At 41.4% G+C, this 16,660-nt stretch overlaps 4 protein-coding genes across 5 annotated transcripts; 3 read left to right on the plus strand and 1 right to left on the minus strand.

Moving 5' to 3' along the window:
• The first annotated feature begins 1,344 nt into the window (after window positions 1-1,344).
• LOC129771377 (LYR motif-containing protein 2) lies at window positions 1,345-2,232 on the plus strand. The gene is made up of 2 exons (XM_055774961.1): window positions 1,345-1,489; window positions 1,579-2,232. Exons 1-2 carry the CDS (start codon window positions 1,451-1,453, stop codon window positions 1,810-1,812), a joined length of 273 nt encoding a protein of 90 aa, XP_055630936.1. The 5' UTR covers window positions 1,345-1,450; the 3' UTR covers window positions 1,813-2,232.
• Window positions 1,858-3,702, minus strand: LOC129771372 (transmembrane protein 39A-B). 2 transcript variants are annotated; one of them, XM_055774945.1, is made up of 4 exons: window positions 3,613-3,702; window positions 3,132-3,536; window positions 2,291-3,076; window positions 1,858-2,232 (listed from the first exon to the last, which is right to left on the minus strand). In XM_055774945.1, exons 2-4 carry the CDS (start codon window positions 3,504-3,506, stop codon window positions 1,996-1,998), a joined length of 1,398 nt encoding a protein of 465 aa, XP_055630920.1. In that variant the 5' UTR covers window positions 3,507-3,536; window positions 3,613-3,702; the 3' UTR covers window positions 1,858-1,995. The 2 variants fall into 2 exon arrangements, with proteins under 2 accessions (XP_055630920.1, XP_055630919.1); XM_055774944.1 differs by having other exon boundaries at window positions 3,132-3,637.
• A 3,062-nt stretch (window positions 3,703-6,764) lies between these two features.
• On the plus strand, window positions 6,765-8,384 carry LOC129765842 (uncharacterized protein K02A2.6-like). Its single transcript, XM_055766278.1, has one exon. The coding sequence runs from the start codon at window positions 6,765-6,767 to the stop codon at window positions 8,382-8,384; it is 1,620 nt and encodes a 539-aa protein (XP_055622253.1).
• A 3,883-nt stretch (window positions 8,385-12,267) lies between these two features.
• On the plus strand, window positions 12,268-16,098 carry LOC129771371 (membrane-bound transcription factor site-2 protease). The gene is made up of 4 exons (XM_055774943.1): window positions 12,268-12,426; window positions 12,491-12,645; window positions 12,699-13,392; window positions 15,148-16,098. The coding sequence occupies exons 2-4, from the start codon at window positions 12,571-12,573 to the stop codon at window positions 15,897-15,899; spliced, it is 1,521 nt and encodes a 506-aa protein (XP_055630918.1). The 5' UTR covers window positions 12,268-12,426; window positions 12,491-12,570; the 3' UTR covers window positions 15,900-16,098.
• Window positions 16,099-16,660: the final 562 nt, after the last annotated feature.

Raw genomic sequence — 16,660 nt, forward strand, 5'->3', positions numbered from 1 at the left:
CATTCGTCTCTAGCCTTGAGAAAGGCCCTTTGAAAACTCTACTCTATTTAATCCAGCGCTACCACCTCCACCCTCTTGCCTTAAGAAAGGCACTCGATCCCTCGCCGTCCAGCTCGTCCAGCAACGATGTTGTCCAGTCGGTGTCCACGCAAAGAATGCCAAACGGAAAGAATTCCGCGCCTGTATGTGTGTGTGTGTGTGTGTGTGTGTGTAGCGGCTGCTTCGAGATCTTCCCGGGGAACCGTTTGTGGCATCACTCTCCTCCTAATGGATTCCCTTCTGGCCTAAGGTGCACAAACAGGCTCTTGGTGACACCGTTCATCCGCGCTTTCATGATAAATGAAGAGCTTCACCATAACAGCGACAACATGCTCCAATCGCTGTTCAATTAGAACTGAGTGGATTTCCGAGCGGCGCTCGCTTATATACCGATTGGTGATTTCAATAGCCTGTTTTGAAAGCAAATTTAAGACTATTGAAACAAGTTTTTGAATCAGAAAGTAACAAGTATAGAACGCGTAGACATTTTATCTTTCGAATGAAGTGTTTATCATACCATTTCGTTCAGTTGTTTAGGAGCTATTAACACTCAAAATCTCGGTCTCCGGCGTAACGCTTTCGTTTTCGAAACTTTGATTTTACACCCCGGTATAGAAATGAAAGACGTAGTCCTACGTCAATATTACATGTTGCAAACGAAAGAAATTGTTCATAATCTTCGTCAACTATCATCTCTATTGGCGATCTAACGTACAAATCTACACCTAGGCGGCGCTGCGGTGAAAGTGATGATGGTTTTAAATTTTGCCATGTGAGCTTATGGAAGGTTTGTAGTTCTTTCCATAAATTACAATGTTATAATCATAAAAGATTATTTAATTGCGAAGAGTTTGGAAGAAATTTAATTCTGTGCAATTTTATATACAACATGTTATTTATTTACCTCTTTCAGTAGTGAAAACTATAAAAATGTTGACAATGGTTGAATTAAAGAAGAAAATTCGTGAGCACAATCAAACACAAGTAGAAAAATGCACGATTCCTGCATGTGAGAACTACCTTGGAATGTCCGGAAGTAAAATATACGTGATTTGTTTTTTGAGTTTTAGGTTACATTAGCATCATTTTCTTAGTTCAAAAACAAAATCCAGATGTCTCACCGATCGTTTACGTTTTGCGTTAGATCGCCAATCGAGAAACAATGTTTGCCAGTGAAATTTCCAACAGTTTTGATAAAATAGAAAAAAATGGCATATGTTCACCCTGTTTGATTTTCTATTCTTGCCTTCTCCGCCACCTACTTGTCATTTGATCTACTCATTATGAGCCATCTGAATGCAGTGCTTTGAACTTCAGCGGTGAACGTATTCCAAATTGTGTACATCGTATCATGGTTCGAATTTCATAGCACTTTCACTGTTTGATTGTTATCGTTATCAGAACCAAAAGAATGTCGAAACTGCCTAAAACAGCATTGAATTTTAAACAGGTAACTCGAATGAAAATCAAACTCGAGCAACTCAACAGTATCGAATGTAACATATTCATTAGGATCAATAATTGTACTTAATACTACAGTTTATGTTGCGCCAAGAAGTGCTGAAATTGTATCGCACCATCCTCCGAGCGATCCGGCAGGTTCCTGATAAATCAAGCCAGCACGAACTGCGGGAGTGGGCCCGTGCCGATTTCCGTGCGAACAAACACCAAACGGAAGAGCTAGCGATTAAGATGCTTATGCAGCATGCCACTAGATCCCTGAAGGAACTGCAAACGAGCTTGGATCTGAGTGGTAATTCTAAGGATAAATGAAAGTAGGTTACTTTCGGATATCGTGGAACTATATTTGATTAACGGTTGAATTAAGAACTCTTCCTGGATCAGTGTTTGTATTCGTAAGATAGTAAGCGAGTCAACCGTTGTTGCATTATTGGCGCAATATGTTACCAAATAAAAAATGACTTGTGTTGTGCAAGAGTTTCTCGTTTTGTTTTTCTACTGTGATTTGAACTTCTCATTGACAGCATTCTCGCCAGCGTAAATCCTTTTGGCAATCATGTAGTCTCGAGCAATTTTGAACAGCGTGAAATAGTTCGCCAGCAAGAGGAATCCGATCGATATCAAATTGTGCCACTCCCGTGACATGCACAGAATTAGCAGCTGAATCACGATCAGCACAACTTGAATTGCGAATAGGATCATGTAAATTAAAGCCGGATTTTTGAAGATGACCTGTAAAGAAATGCCGGTTAACCTTGACGTACTACACAAAATACAAGAAAATACTTACAAAAAACCTAAAGTGACTATTATTGCCCGGAACGGCCGCTGTGCAATAACCGGATGCCCGATAAATCTCTCCCATGTGTTTCACGTAGGTACCATATGGGAAAATTGTTGATTTCGACCATGCATAAGGCGGAGGATGATGCGTCCGATGGGTCACTCGATTCCATTGACCCAAATGCAACGCTGCGCGATGAAACACATCGCAATATTTCACCGGAAAACAATACGCCACACACATTGTCAAGCCTCCGATGAAAATGAAGCTCAAATGCTGGGTCGCCCAAAATATATCGAAATATAAGTGCTTAGGAACCAAAACACATGGCACAAATCCCGAATAATATGCATTAAGTAGCGATGTGAAAATAATCTGCTTGAAACGATTGTTGAAGTCCGTCTTCAAGGCGTCTATTTCCGTGCGGATGGCAACCGCATTCGAGGAACAGCTATGTATCGGCATTCCATTGATGCAGTTCACTTCCGTATCGACAATGGTTCGCAAGAACTGTTCCAGGTTGAAGCCAAAAATTGTCAAATACAATACGAATGGATACGATAGACAGAAAAGGTAGAGATAGCTATTCTTCTGGAATATCTGAATTCCGCAACCAACGAACGAAATCAGAACGGAGGCAAGGAAAACATATTTTGAGATTTTCTTGCTAATCTCCACGTAACTTTCCGGGCAGTTGAGATCGATTAACTTCAGTATGCAGCAATACAGCAAACGTCGACTAGCCATCACGTAGATGAAAATCGATAAGTCCCAGTCAATCAGATAAAAATTCTAGAATAAGTTAACATTATTGTCTCAACTAATACCAGAACGAATTATGGCTTACCACTGCTTGCCGGGTGTAAGAATTTGGTAACCACCAAACCGTTCTGTACAGATGCAGAAACTGTGTCGCACTGGCAATGATGGTGAAGCCAAAGATCAGAAACTCGTTCAACAGTTCCGAATTATGTTCCACGTTCGGAAAGGGAACATGCTTCGGGAATGGAATACCCAGGCTTATCTGGCCATCATCATCACCGTTGAGAATTGCGCTGCCACCGTGGATAACATCATCAGCATTTCCAGCGATAGCTCCCACACCGTTGCCTCCGACGGAGCCGCTTGCTGCAAATCCGGCCGGGTGTTGGAAGTGCTGCGGATGTGGCATAGCAGCTCGATGATTCGATAACCGCGGGATACGACGGTTACTGACGGTCATTGTTGGCTAACTTTCGTCAGTTAGATGTAACTATTAAATGAAATTCAATGCATTCGGTGCATTAAATTAACCATACGGAGAGTAAACATCTAGCAATATGGATTACCGTTTTTGTTTTGATACAATGTTCTGACAATCGACGAATTTCTTATCAGCTCTCGGTAGTGTTGTTTAACAGTGCGTGGAGTGAAAAAAAAATCCCAATAGAGCTGCGAACGCGCCCTTTTATGTATGTTTCGAATATGAATTGAAAATTGTACACTGCTATTAATTTTCATATAGATTTTATTTGCGATAAACAGACAAACGCGTTTCTTAAAGTTTTTGCATCATTTAATGTGCAGGACGCAACACTATTCCTGATAAAAACGCAACTAATCGTGATAAAAAATGGTGGAACAACAAACAAAAACAATATAGCTCTCTGATAATATGCTTGAAATTCTCAAAATTCTAGTTCTAGTTTAGTTTAGTTCTAGTTTAGTTCCCAGTGTGACTGAGTATCAGCAACTCTTTTTATCAGTCTCCGAAGCCGATAATCGTTTCGGTGGCATTTTGTCTGAAAAATAATGAAATTATAAAATAAATTTATTGCAAAAATACATATTAAAAATTTTAGTTTTGTGCATACATACATATGTACTTACATACCAAAAATGTCTCCAATTTTTTTCAGGTAAAATACTCACAGCCAAGTCTGAACCACACACTGAATAAAGCTCGTAATCAAACTGAAATATGAATGAATTTGCATGTAGATATACCGACATCGAAACAAAATTTGTTTTTGCCGCAATAGCGAAACATTTTAGGCCGTAAATCGAAAACGTGCTTTAATTGACGAGGGCCGTTATAGCGAAATGCCGTATAAAGAGCGGCCGTATAGCGAGGTATGGGTGTATTAGAATAATAGATTCCTTATACTGCTTTTCGCTTTGCGGCCAAATTTCGTGGAACGTAGCTAGGCTGTAAAGCGAGATGTGGGTGTAGTCTCCTTTTAGCTCGATACACTTGACCCAGCGATGCTCCAACTTCTTTAATCCATCTGAAAAATACGTTTTCTCGAAATCCGCAAATTAGGCCTCCGTGGCGGCGATACCTTCTCATTCAACTCAAATTTCTGCCCGGCGAGTGACTTTTTCAAGTTTGGAAACAAAAAAAAAATGGGTGGGCTATATCTATGATATAACCGCAAAGTTGACGTGGGACTAGCTTAGCTTAGTAATCATTCGTTTGTATTGATTAAATTTTTGATTGAATGAAACAATTTCCGAATTCAATCGAATTCAATATATTTGCTTTGTGAGTAAAGAGATTGAATAAATGCTATGTAAGGTCAATTCATGCATTGTGACAGATTATGCTCTTCGTTACAAGTAAATTTAATGACATTTCTTTTACGTTTGGTATGATGCCTAGGACAAAATATGTGAACGGAAGAATTAGCAAACGATTATTTTATTTTACATTTCCCTCTGAAGTTTGCATCTCTCAGGTGTACGTACTTCTCTAACCGCGAATTTGCTTGATTTGATGATGTAGGGTTCATAATAATTAATGCACTATTCCCATCTACACAACTTCTATGAATCTTGACAGTTGAGGAGATTCATACCTGCAAGCGTTGGTACCTTGGTGGAAGGGACTTGACAGATAGAAAGGGACACAGAAGGGGAGATAAAAACCGAGAAGCGCACTGAGAAGCTGCAATATTGGAGCAGAGTGGAAAACGGATAAATCTACAGAGATAAGCTCAACAATTGGCGACGAGGAATAAAAAAAAAAAAAAAAACCTACAGTAAGTTCCATTAGTTTAAATGACTAAATATTTTACGGTTTTAGGTATTTTTTTTGCGCTAGAGAATGCGGATGTTTGCGGATAGAAAAAAAATTCAAAATGGTGGTTTTTTTTATGGTATAAAAAAAAAAAAAAAAAAAAAAGTATAAAAGTAAAGGAAGTTGAGAATAACAAAAGAAAATCTTCACCAGGTTGACTCCTGGTTTGAAATTTATAGCTGTGCCCTTAACGGGTTTTGCGATCGATTGTATGGCGACAATACTTTGTGATCGGATTGTTTATCAGTGTGTATGAGACAAAGTTTTTTTTTTTTTTTTTTTTGTGACATTGGTGGGTTGCCGGTCAACTGCATAACCGTGTTTATGACCGTGGCGCGCATATGTAATAGAACCCATAGTCTTGTTATGGCCGTGGCGAGATGCAGGGCTTGTTTAAATGAAGTGTTTATTGGTCGTGGCGTGTGGCCTGTGTGGCAGTTGGTTGTGGCCGTGGCAAGTTGCCGGCCTTGCTTAGATGCAGTCTATTGTGGCCGTGCATGGTTGCCGGCCTTGCTTAAATGCAGTCTTTTGTGGCCATGGTGGATTGCTGGCCTTGCTTAAATGCAGTCTTGTGTGGCCGTGGCGGATAGCTGGCCTTGCTTAAATGCAGTCTATTGTGGCCGTGGCGGATTGCCGGCCTTGCTTAAATGCAGTCATTTTGTGGCCGTGGCGGGTTGCTGGTTTTGCCTAAATGCAGTCTGTTGTGACTGTGACAGGTAGTCGATCGAAGTTGTTTTTAAAACGAGAACGTGATTTCTATTTTGTAGCACTTTGCGGGAGAAGCGAATTCTATGACGATTTAAAATTTCGAAAAAAAGGAAGGACACTGTTGGAGTTATATTTTTGTATGAGTTGTACAATTATATTGCATAAAATTTCCGTTGTGTTGATGTTGTATAATTCCCTTTGCTATTGGATACTAAGATGATGACATTAAATTCGATTTGGATATATATTTGGATATTTATAAATATTGGCACAATTGTTTCGTTTGGTTGAAGGCAGTCTATTGATTTTATGATATGTCATTTGTTCGTGTTATGCACTATATTCATGATCGAAATGATAGCCAACTGGAAAGTGTTTTATTCTTTTTTACAGATGGATGAAAGTCGTGTGTTGCCCATGTTTAAGTGCGAGCAAATCGAGAGCAGCAGGCTAGCTAAGGAATGGCAAGACTGGAAAGGCGCTTTAGAATGTTATTTTGATTCTTATCAGATCACGGATCAAAAGATCATGCTAGCGAGAATGCTTCATTTGGGTGGGCCCCAATTGCAGAGGGTTTTTAAAAGTCTTGAAGGAACTGAAGATTTCTCTGTTGTCCTACTGGATAAACCGTGGTATAGTAAAGCTGTGGAACGGCTGGACGCATTTTTCAAACCGCGCAGGCAAGAAGTCCTAGAGAGGCACAAACTCCGAAACATGAAGCAAGGCACAAACGAACGGTTCTCGCAGTTCATCCTACGTCTACGTCAGCAGCTCGCAGATTGCGGATTAGAAAAGTATCCTCAGGAAGTCCGTGCAGCAATTGAAGAGATGATGTTAACTGATGTCATTGTTGAAGGGTGTTCTTCTCAGGAGCTTCGACGCAGAATCTTGGAGAAGGACCAGAACCTTGCTGATATAGAAGCATTAGGAGCATCGTTGGAAAGTGTGCGAGCTCAAGAAAAAGAAATAAGTGCTGGATCATCGCACCTAATTTCAGGATCACTCGAAGTGCGTAAAATCCAGAAGCTTCGTACTGATAACCCGGATGTGAACAAGAAACGGGTCCTCGGTAGATTTAATAACAAACCGATTTGGAAAGAGAGCGCTTCAACGATCTGTTATTCCTGTGGGCAGATGGGTCACATATCGAAGGCTTTGTGCTGTCCGGCAAAAGGCAAAATCTGTCGTCGGTGTAAGCGTCCAGGTCATTTTGAAAATGTCTGTCGCAAGCGTCCTGGAGAGTACAAAAATCTGAAGCAAACTGGCAAAGTTCAAGCTATTGACGAAACCCCGGAGGAAAACGACTGTTCAGCGGTAACTAAACCAGAATTATCATCAGAGACACAGGAGAAAAAGGTGTATTATACGTTTCATTTGGGAAATAGCTGTAACATGATTGACTGCACTGTTGGTGGGCTGGATATCCAAATGTTGGTTGATTCCGGATCGGACGCTAATTTGATTACTGCTGATTCTTGGGAATTGCTGAAATCTAGGAAGGTTGACGTCCAACACTGTCAGAAGGGCAGTAAGAAAATATTGAAATCCTATGGTAGCCAGAACCCATTGAAAATTTTAGGAACATTTTTTGCTCACATCAGTGCTGGTGGACGAACGGTTCAAGCGGAATTTTTTGTTGTCGTGAACGGGCAACGAAACCTGCTTGGAGACAAAACAGCAAAAGAACTGGGTGTTCTTAGAGTCGGTTTGGACATAAACCGTATTGTTGACGGTAACAATCAGAGCCTTGTGCCTTTTTCGAAGATAAAAGATATTCAAATTAATATCCAGATGGACCCGAACATTAAGCCGGTTTTCCAACCACTTCGTCGCATTCCCATGCCACTCGAGGATGCCGTTAATAAGAAATTGGATGAGTTATTGGCTAGAGACATTATTGAGAAGAAGACTGGACCAGCAAACTGGGTTTCACCTTTGGTAGTGGCGAATAAGGCAAATGGGGAAATCAGATTGTGCGTTGATCTTCGACGAGTAAATCAAGCCGTTATCCGTGATCGTCATCCTATGCCGGTCATTGAAGATGTGTTGGCTAAAGTTGGCAGAGGAAACATTTGGAGTACACTCGACGTTAAAGATGCCTTTTTCTTATTGGAATTGGATGAACCCTCCAGAGATATTGTAACGTTTATATCGCACCGCGGATTATATAGATTCAAACGTCTGCCATTCGGACTTGTGTCGGCGCCCGAAATATTCCAGCGAATCATGGATGAGATTCTTGCTGATTGCGATGGAGCATACTGGTATCTTGACGATGTGGGCGTTGAAGGAGGTTCTATGGATGAACACGATCGTCGTTTGAACAAGGTATAAATTCTTGATTTTCTTTTTTCTTTAATCGAGTTACTTTTCTCGTATTGTCGGATTTTTTTTTTGTATAAAAAAAAATAAATGAAAGACTGGGTTTCTAAATGAATTTTATGTTTTATTTTCGGTATTTTTAAAATATCTAGATTCTGCAGCGCTTCGAAGACAAGGGAGTCGTTCTGAACTGGAACAAGTGTAAATTTCGTGTCACCGAGTTCGAATTCTTAGGATACAGAGTGTCTTCTCAAGGAATACAGCCGTCCATTATAAAGTTGGATGCGGTTTCAAATTTTCGCCGCCCCGTTAATGATAGTGAAGTTAGGAGCTTTTTAGGCCTTGCTAATTATATGGGGAAGTTTATACCTAACTTAGCAACTATAGATGAACCGCTCCGAAAACTAACAAAAAAGGGAATCAGTTTCAAATGGGGCGAAAAGGAAGACAAAGCATTTGAAGACATTAAAAAACATCTCTCCCGTGCTGGAAGTCTTGGGTTTTATAGACCGGACGATGAAACTTCTGTTATGGCGGATGCTAGCCCATACGCATTAGGATCAGTTCTTATACAAACGAACGAACTTAGACAATCTAGGGTGATCTGTTTCGCCTCCAAATCATTGACAGACACCGAACGCAGGTATTGTCAAACGGAGAAAGAAGCGTTAGCACTCGTTTGGAGCGTTGAACGTTTCCAAAATTACTTGATTGGAAGAGAGTTCAATTTACTTACTGACTGTAAGGCGCTTACGTTTTTGTTCTCGCATACATCGCGTCCTTGCGCCCGCATTGAAAGATGGGTTCTACGCTTACAAGGTTTCCGATACACCGTAATCTTCGTTTCTGGTAAAGAAAATCTTGCGGATGTTTTCTCCCGACTTGCCACCGAAGCTGCTCGACCTTTTGATGAAGCAGAAGAATTAGTAATCAATGAGATTGCTGTCGCTACTGTTACAGCAGCGGTCCTGAAATGGGAAGAGATAGAAGAAGCCAGTCGGTTGGATCCTGAAATCCAGCAAGTCATTGACTCTCTTCAATCTGGAATGATCGATGAACTTCCGTTATCTTTTCGAATGATTCATAATGAACTCTGTCAAGTGAACAATGTTCTACTGAGGATTGATCGCATTATTGTTCCTAAAACTCTCCAAAGGCGGGTTCTTGAACTTGCGCACGAAGGACATCCAGGAATAAGGATAATGAAAGGACATTTGAGATCATGTGTATGGTGGCCTAAAATTGATCAAAATGTTGAGAAATTTGTTCAAGAGTGTCGTGGGTGTACGTTGGTAGCGGCTCCAAATCCTCCTGAACCGATGATTCGAAAGGAACTTCCATCGCAACCATGGGAACAAATTGCAATAGATTTTCTTGGCCCTCTTCCAGACGGTGAGAATCTTTTAGTTTGCGTAGACTACTACAGTAGATACATGGAAGTCATCGAGATGACAGAAATTTCATCCACGGCAACCATTAATGAGCTTTTGACTGTTTTCTCCCGTTATGGCATACCTCGATCATTGCGTGCGGATAACGGTCCTCAAATGTCTTCAGATGAATTCAAAGCATTCTGCGAGGAATACGGAATCCATTTAGTTAACACTAAACCTTATTGGCCCCAGATGAATGGGGAGGTGGAACGTCAAAATCGCTCTATACTAAAGCGACTGAGGATAGCGCAAGAACTTGGAAAGGACTGGCGAACGGAACTTCGAAAGTACTTGTTAATGTACCACGCCTCCAACCACACAACCACGGGTAAGCCACCATCCGAGTTGATGTTCGGGCGTCGTGCACGAACGAAGCTCCCAACGGTGCCTCCAGTCCAAATTGAAGATGGGGAGATTAGAGACCGAGACCGAATGGAGAAAGAGAAGGGGAGACAATATGCTGATATCAGAAGGAAAGCAAGACCCAGTGGAATACAAGTTGGTGATCACGTATTAGTCAAGCAGATGAAAAAAAAGAACAAAGTCAGTGCCGACTATTCACCCGAGCAATTTCAAGTGGTTCAGAAAAATGGAACAGATGTTTTGCTGAAATCTCTATTTAGCGGGAAAAATATTAGGAGAAGTACAGCACACTTAAAGGTTGTTCCAAGTAACCCTGATCTTCAAACGGGTCCAGCGTCTTCGGGAGAAGAGTTTGTCTCTGCAAAGGAAAAGGAAGGAAATCGTTCTGGTGAGGATACAGACATTAACGAAGGGGCAGTAATGAGTAAGAGAGTTAGAACGGAGTCGAAACTATTAAAAGATTATGTAACCTATTGATGAATGTTCTATGCAATAAAGAGTTTGGGTATTTATGAGTATCGTGGTTTACTGTTTAATGAAAGGGTGGGATGTAGGGTTCATAATAATTAATGCACTATTCCCATCTACACAACTTCTATGAATCTTGACAGTTGAGGAGATTCATACCTGCAAGCGTTGGTACCTTGGTGGAAGGGACTTGACAGATAGAAAGGGACACAGAAGGGGAGATAAAAACCGAGAAGCGCACTGAGAAGCTGCAATATTGGAGCAGAGTGGAAAACGGATAAATCTACAGAGATAAGCTCAACAGATGAACTTCAAATACTTAGTGTCAGAAATTCAGTGAGCAGAAGATATGAAGGCATATCCTTCAATGCAATGTTGCATAAACGAGGAAAAGCGTTGTGTTCATACTCGTTTTTGTAATCCGTGTTAGGAAAACACTTTTCGTAGTGCAAAAAAAAACATACGGGTGCAAAAGTACCCCCGGCTTGCATGACTCAACAACTTCAACTTATACCATGTTCAGGAAATATATTCTAGCCTGCACAAAGGCAAGCGAGTACAAAAGTACTCGCAGTTTGAATTTATTTGCAAAACCGATTTCCTTTGACACCTTGGTTTTGAAGTCTGTGTTAGGGAACACATTTCAATGGGAACAAAAATCCCCATACTTTCATGTATTGATTTCCCCGATTTCCCTAAGGCTACTTAGTTATGATGGCTGTGTTGGGTAATCCATGAATCGGGCCAATCAAAACGAGGTTGCTAGGGCGTTTAGATAACGCTTAACATTTTACAGTTATTCAATTGTTTATCTAATGATAAATAACATTTTATTTGCGATAGATGCGTAAAAATATTCCCTATCAATTGATTCAAACATCTTTCCGGTACAGTAAGAAATGTTCGAGTTATAAGCATTCGGAGTCCTTCATTTTTTCCTGCATGTTCTGCGTTCAGGTTTTCATTTTACCCGCGATATACTCCGTAGTCCCACGTCAAAAAAGTCGCACCGAGCCAAATCTGGAAAATACGGTGGATGGGGCAGCAGTTCGCAGTGCAATTCGACCAATTTGGCCGTGGCGACGGTATTTCCATTTTTCTAAAATCCGCGGACACGCCCGCTTCCACACACGGTCAAAACAAAACTACGAGTCCGATTTACATCGACAACATACCCAACAATTAATTTTAAGAATCGGCTATAGGGAGAGGCGAATATTGTGAAAGGAACGGTTACCGTTGCTGCTATCGGAAATTGTTGCCTGGTTCGAGAAATATAAATAACCAGACAGCAAAATATTACATCACATAATCGATGAAAATTTGTCCATTTCGATTTACAAACCGATCAGGAAACAATAAAACATAATTTGTCGCCTGGTGGCCGATTTCAAGAATCATCTGGAAAACCATGAAACCATGTGCATTAAACTGTTCAATCTTCGATGAGCTGACAATCCTTTCGCAGATGTGAACATCAAGTGATAAAGTATGTTCAAGTTGAATTAATAATTTCGAATGCAATATTTTGTGTTTCGTTCATATTCACGAGACTTTTCCTGCATAGGTATTTTACCAATGTGGACCACGTTCGCAGAACATAACATCAGTACATGATGATTTACCCCATTATTGAACAGTCGAAAATGAAGAAGAAACTGAGAATTAGCACATGAAGCAAACATCAAAACAAATAGTTTGTGCAAATAACACACAAATTCGGCACACGAAGCCGGATGAATGAAAACTGTTTTGTTTTTTTCTAGAATTACTGAGCTATAAGCAAACCGGTAAGCACGGAAAACGATACTCATATCAACTGTTGCAGTGGCTACTAAGTTACATCACTTGCAGAGATGCTGAACACGTTCGTACACTAATTGGCGCTGGAGATTTTTGAGTGCTTATAACAAAACACTGTTGTAGCACAGGAAATGGATTTCCTACTGCTTCTGGGCGTGGTGGTGGTAGTTTATGGGGTTCTACTATTTTTCGATAGCTTTTTCAAGGTAGGTTTTATTGTCTCACAATGTGTGTCAATTAAGTTTCGATTGAATTTCAGAGTTGCATGCACTATCCTTACGAGGCCTTCCTCAAAAGCACCGGCCTGTCAGTCAAATTTTTACGCCTTCAATGGCACACAACGGCCCTGAATCGGTCTATTGTGAAATGGAGTACGGCCTACCCGAAGCTGCTGGACCTAAATTTTAGTCTAGGCGTGTACTTGTCACTAGTATTGATGCCATTGGCAACCTGCTTAATTGTGGTGTCAGCTTTTCACACGAAAGGGACTGGGCGGGGTGCTCCCGAAGGAGCGACAGCTACATCAGGCACGGATAGTAAGCAGCCTGTCTCGATTGATCTGTTGATTCCGGGCGTCAATTTACCAATCAACGAAATCGGGTATTATATCGCGGCGTTGGCCATCAACAGTATCGTGCATGAAATGGGCCATGGGTTGGCTGCTGTGCTGGAGGACGTCCCAATCAAAGGATTCGGCCTACACGTGATGTTGATTGTTCCAATGGCTTACACCCAGCTCAATTCGGATCAGCTGAACGCGCTGAGAACTTGGAAGCGGTTGAAGGTACTTTGTGCTGGAATTTGGCACAATCTTTTGCTCGCAGCGTTTGCATACTTGCTATTTGTGACCACTCCGGTCATGTTGTCGGCGATTTATAGGGTGAACGAATCGGTTATGGTGACCGATATCAAGAACAACTCGCCATTGCTGGGTGCGAAAGGGCTGGAAGAAGGTAAGATGTGTATTAGGCGTCGTGCACGAATTACGTAACGCGAGTAGGGGGGGGGGGTGCTCCCGTGGCCGAGTGGTTAGCGAGAACCCGTTTTAAAAGGGTCATAGATATTTTCGATTTATCATTTTTATCAATTGATTCTTGATCCAATACGCGTTACTACAAATGCAAATGCAGTACGCAGTGCTTTCAATCGTTGAACGTCGGATGACTTCTCTTCCCCGGGAGTTAGTAGGTTCAATACTTTCTCATGATCGTGAGGGATCTCAACTGGAAACGAAACATTTTAAGTATGCAGGAGAATCGTTAGGTGATGTGTGGAATAATCTAGTGATCGACAAATATTCCCTCAAAGCAGAAAATATTGAGCTTGGGTAGACTGTACAATTCGTAGTTGCTCTCCGTGATTCACCTGAACCAGCGAAATTGCACAAACAACACACCGAATGACGCTTGTGAGTAGCAAATCATTCTCATTGTGCAAGTTTCGGTGATTCGAGCTTCTAATAGTCAATAACGACGTACTTACAGTCATTAGGGGAAGGGAAGGAAGCTAGTATGATAATCGCCGCCCGAAGGCCAGAAGCCTCTATGGTTCTCTAGCGATTATCATGGAAGGGATAGTTGTTAGTGGGGAAAGGTAAGAATCAGGATTCACTGAGGTAAGTGATGTGATTATGTTACCACGAACTAACGATCACTCGTCAAAACGAAAATTTCATATTTCATACCTGAAAAGGTAAATCTGTAAAACGATTTGAACCTGCTATATATTCTATTATTTATCGTACGCACTTTTTGATTGATTTTCAATCACGATGACGAAGAGTTATCTTGGGGAAACCTGAAAAGGTAACCGATAAGACTCTTTTGTAAAATCAGTAACACCAACGTAATATTCCGCGCATAGTTTTAACGCGTCTTTATTCAACTACAGTCGCGGCGACGGAGATTTATTTTTGGGAAACCTGAGAAGGTAACCGAGAGAATTACTCTAAAACCAATCGTATCGGCTATAATGCCATCAATCATCGAGCGTAGTTTTTATCAAACTTCAATTACGATGTTGGAGAGCTATCTTTGGTAAACCAGAGTTACCTTAACCGACAGAACTATTCCAAAATCAGTTAAACCGGTGATATATTACGATATATATCCGAGTTTAGAGTAGTTTGCCCGTCCCTTAAGGACATCCCAGGGCCTTTTGCAAGTAGTGAAATGTAATGCCAGGAACTGCTGTATTGAACCAAGGAGTAGTGTTAATCAACATCAATTTATATCAGTCCATGTTCCTCTCAGCTTAATGCCAGATAGGTTGAAAGCCGTTTACACTAGCGTGAACTTCTATAATGAATATATTCATATTTTAGGTGAACTTATTCACCTGAAGTAGAACTGCATCCAACTTTAGTGATTTCTCACCAGTGAGAAATTCACAAGCGTTTACATATGCTGGATTTTTTTCAAGTTTTATATACCTCGAATAAGTGTATCATATTTATTCTCACCTGTTTACACCTATTTTGACGTGAATAAATCCATCTATAGCTATAGGTCTCTCTAATGTAAACCCGCCATTACGTAACATAAAGGGGAGAGGGGTTTGTCTTGAGTTACTTTTAGTTACAAAGGGGGGGGGGGGGTCTAGGTGGTCCAAAAATTACATTTTTAGCGTTACGTAATTTGTGCACGACGCCTCATTGGTTGTGTAAGTTTGATCGCTTGTGAAATTTGCTTGCACTGATTCGATTGCAGGTGACATCATAACTTCGATCAACGATTGCGAAATACGGAATGAGCCCTCCTGGTTCGGCTGTTTGCTTGAAACACTCCAATCGCAACCGTCATATTGCATATCGCCGGAATTCGTACACCTAAACGATGAGTCTGTTCCCATATCCCATAGGAACGATGGCCTCATCGAGTGCTGCAGCGTCGAAAACAAGGCGTCCAACTGCTTCGAGTATATGGTGGATGTGAACGAGGAAGACGTTGCGCTGCCTCAGCACATGTGTCTCAACATCCGGAAGGTGATTGAGAATTCGTTCGGGTATTGCCACCTTAAACCTATCTGTACCGAGGGCCACTGTTTTAAGCCAATGATCAACAACTTCACCACGATCATGCAGATTCGGAGGGAACGCAAACCGGACGTTATATACATAGGCCACCCGGGAGATCTTACGCGGACGATTCGAATATCGCAGTTCGTCCCGAAGACTTCGTTTTTCAGACCAGGATTCGCTGATGCGATACAGTTGCTGCTGAAGTATGTAACCGTTTTCGCCGTTGGACTGGCGGTCATCAACGTGATTCCCTGCTTTGGGTTCGACGGTCAGCATATTGTGAACACGCTGTTGGCAAACGGATTCGTCATCAGCAGGGTGCCCTTGAAAAGCAAACGAGATGTAATCGCTCTGTGCATCAACATCATTGGGACACTGTTTGTGTTTATTTTACTCGCGAAGGTATTTTGGCAGATGGTTTTCAAGGCCATTTGGGAGTAAGCGATGATGATGATCGGGGTGGTGATAAAGCAAGCTGTAGTCAATAGTCTTTAGAAGTCGCGGGGGAATCACTGAAATTACGTAGACGAGATACTAGGCGCTACTAGTGGATAGGATTTTAAGCAACGCAAACAACTTTTATTATTAGTAGTAATTGTTCTAAGCAAAATGTAGCTAAATACAATCACTCTTTTTACCATGTACACAACATTTGGTTTGGTCCCTCATGCTTATCACAGGCCTTTCCGTAGATGAAGGAAACGCATGGTGATTCAGTTTTCATCCCTTCTGTTAAATATTTAAACAAGAGAACATATGCAGAGAAAGAGAGAATGAGAGTGATGTTCGTTCACACTAGAGAGCTCACGCGCAACAACAAAACGTCATCAGTGTTTACGAGAAGGAGGAGAGAGCGCGGGCACCGATGAATTAAAACAGCTGATTCAACGTTTGTACTACGGTAATAAAAACAACCACATGCCGATGCTGGATTTTGCCTAGCACAACAATAATCAGTGGGCAGAACTGAGGGGGATGGTGCTTTTCACGGATTTTCGACAACAACCGAACGGAATGAACCTCATCGAGAGAAGGGATAACAAACTCTCGATTGTGGAAGGTTTCTCTCGGTTGGAACGAAAAAATACGGCTTCGTATTTTTGTTTACGCAGTGGGTGGCTGAGGTGTTGGTAAGCAAAAATAGCATGCTGCTGTCGTACGTTTGGTTCGATAGTTGCTGCCGATAAACGGTTGCCAAGAGA

This window comes from Toxorhynchites rutilus, chromosome 2 (genome assembly GCF_029784135.1).
Source record: "Toxorhynchites rutilus septentrionalis strain SRP chromosome 2, ASM2978413v1, whole genome shotgun sequence".
NCBI classification, from domain to species: domain Eukaryota; kingdom Metazoa; phylum Arthropoda; class Insecta; order Diptera; family Culicidae; genus Toxorhynchites; species Toxorhynchites rutilus.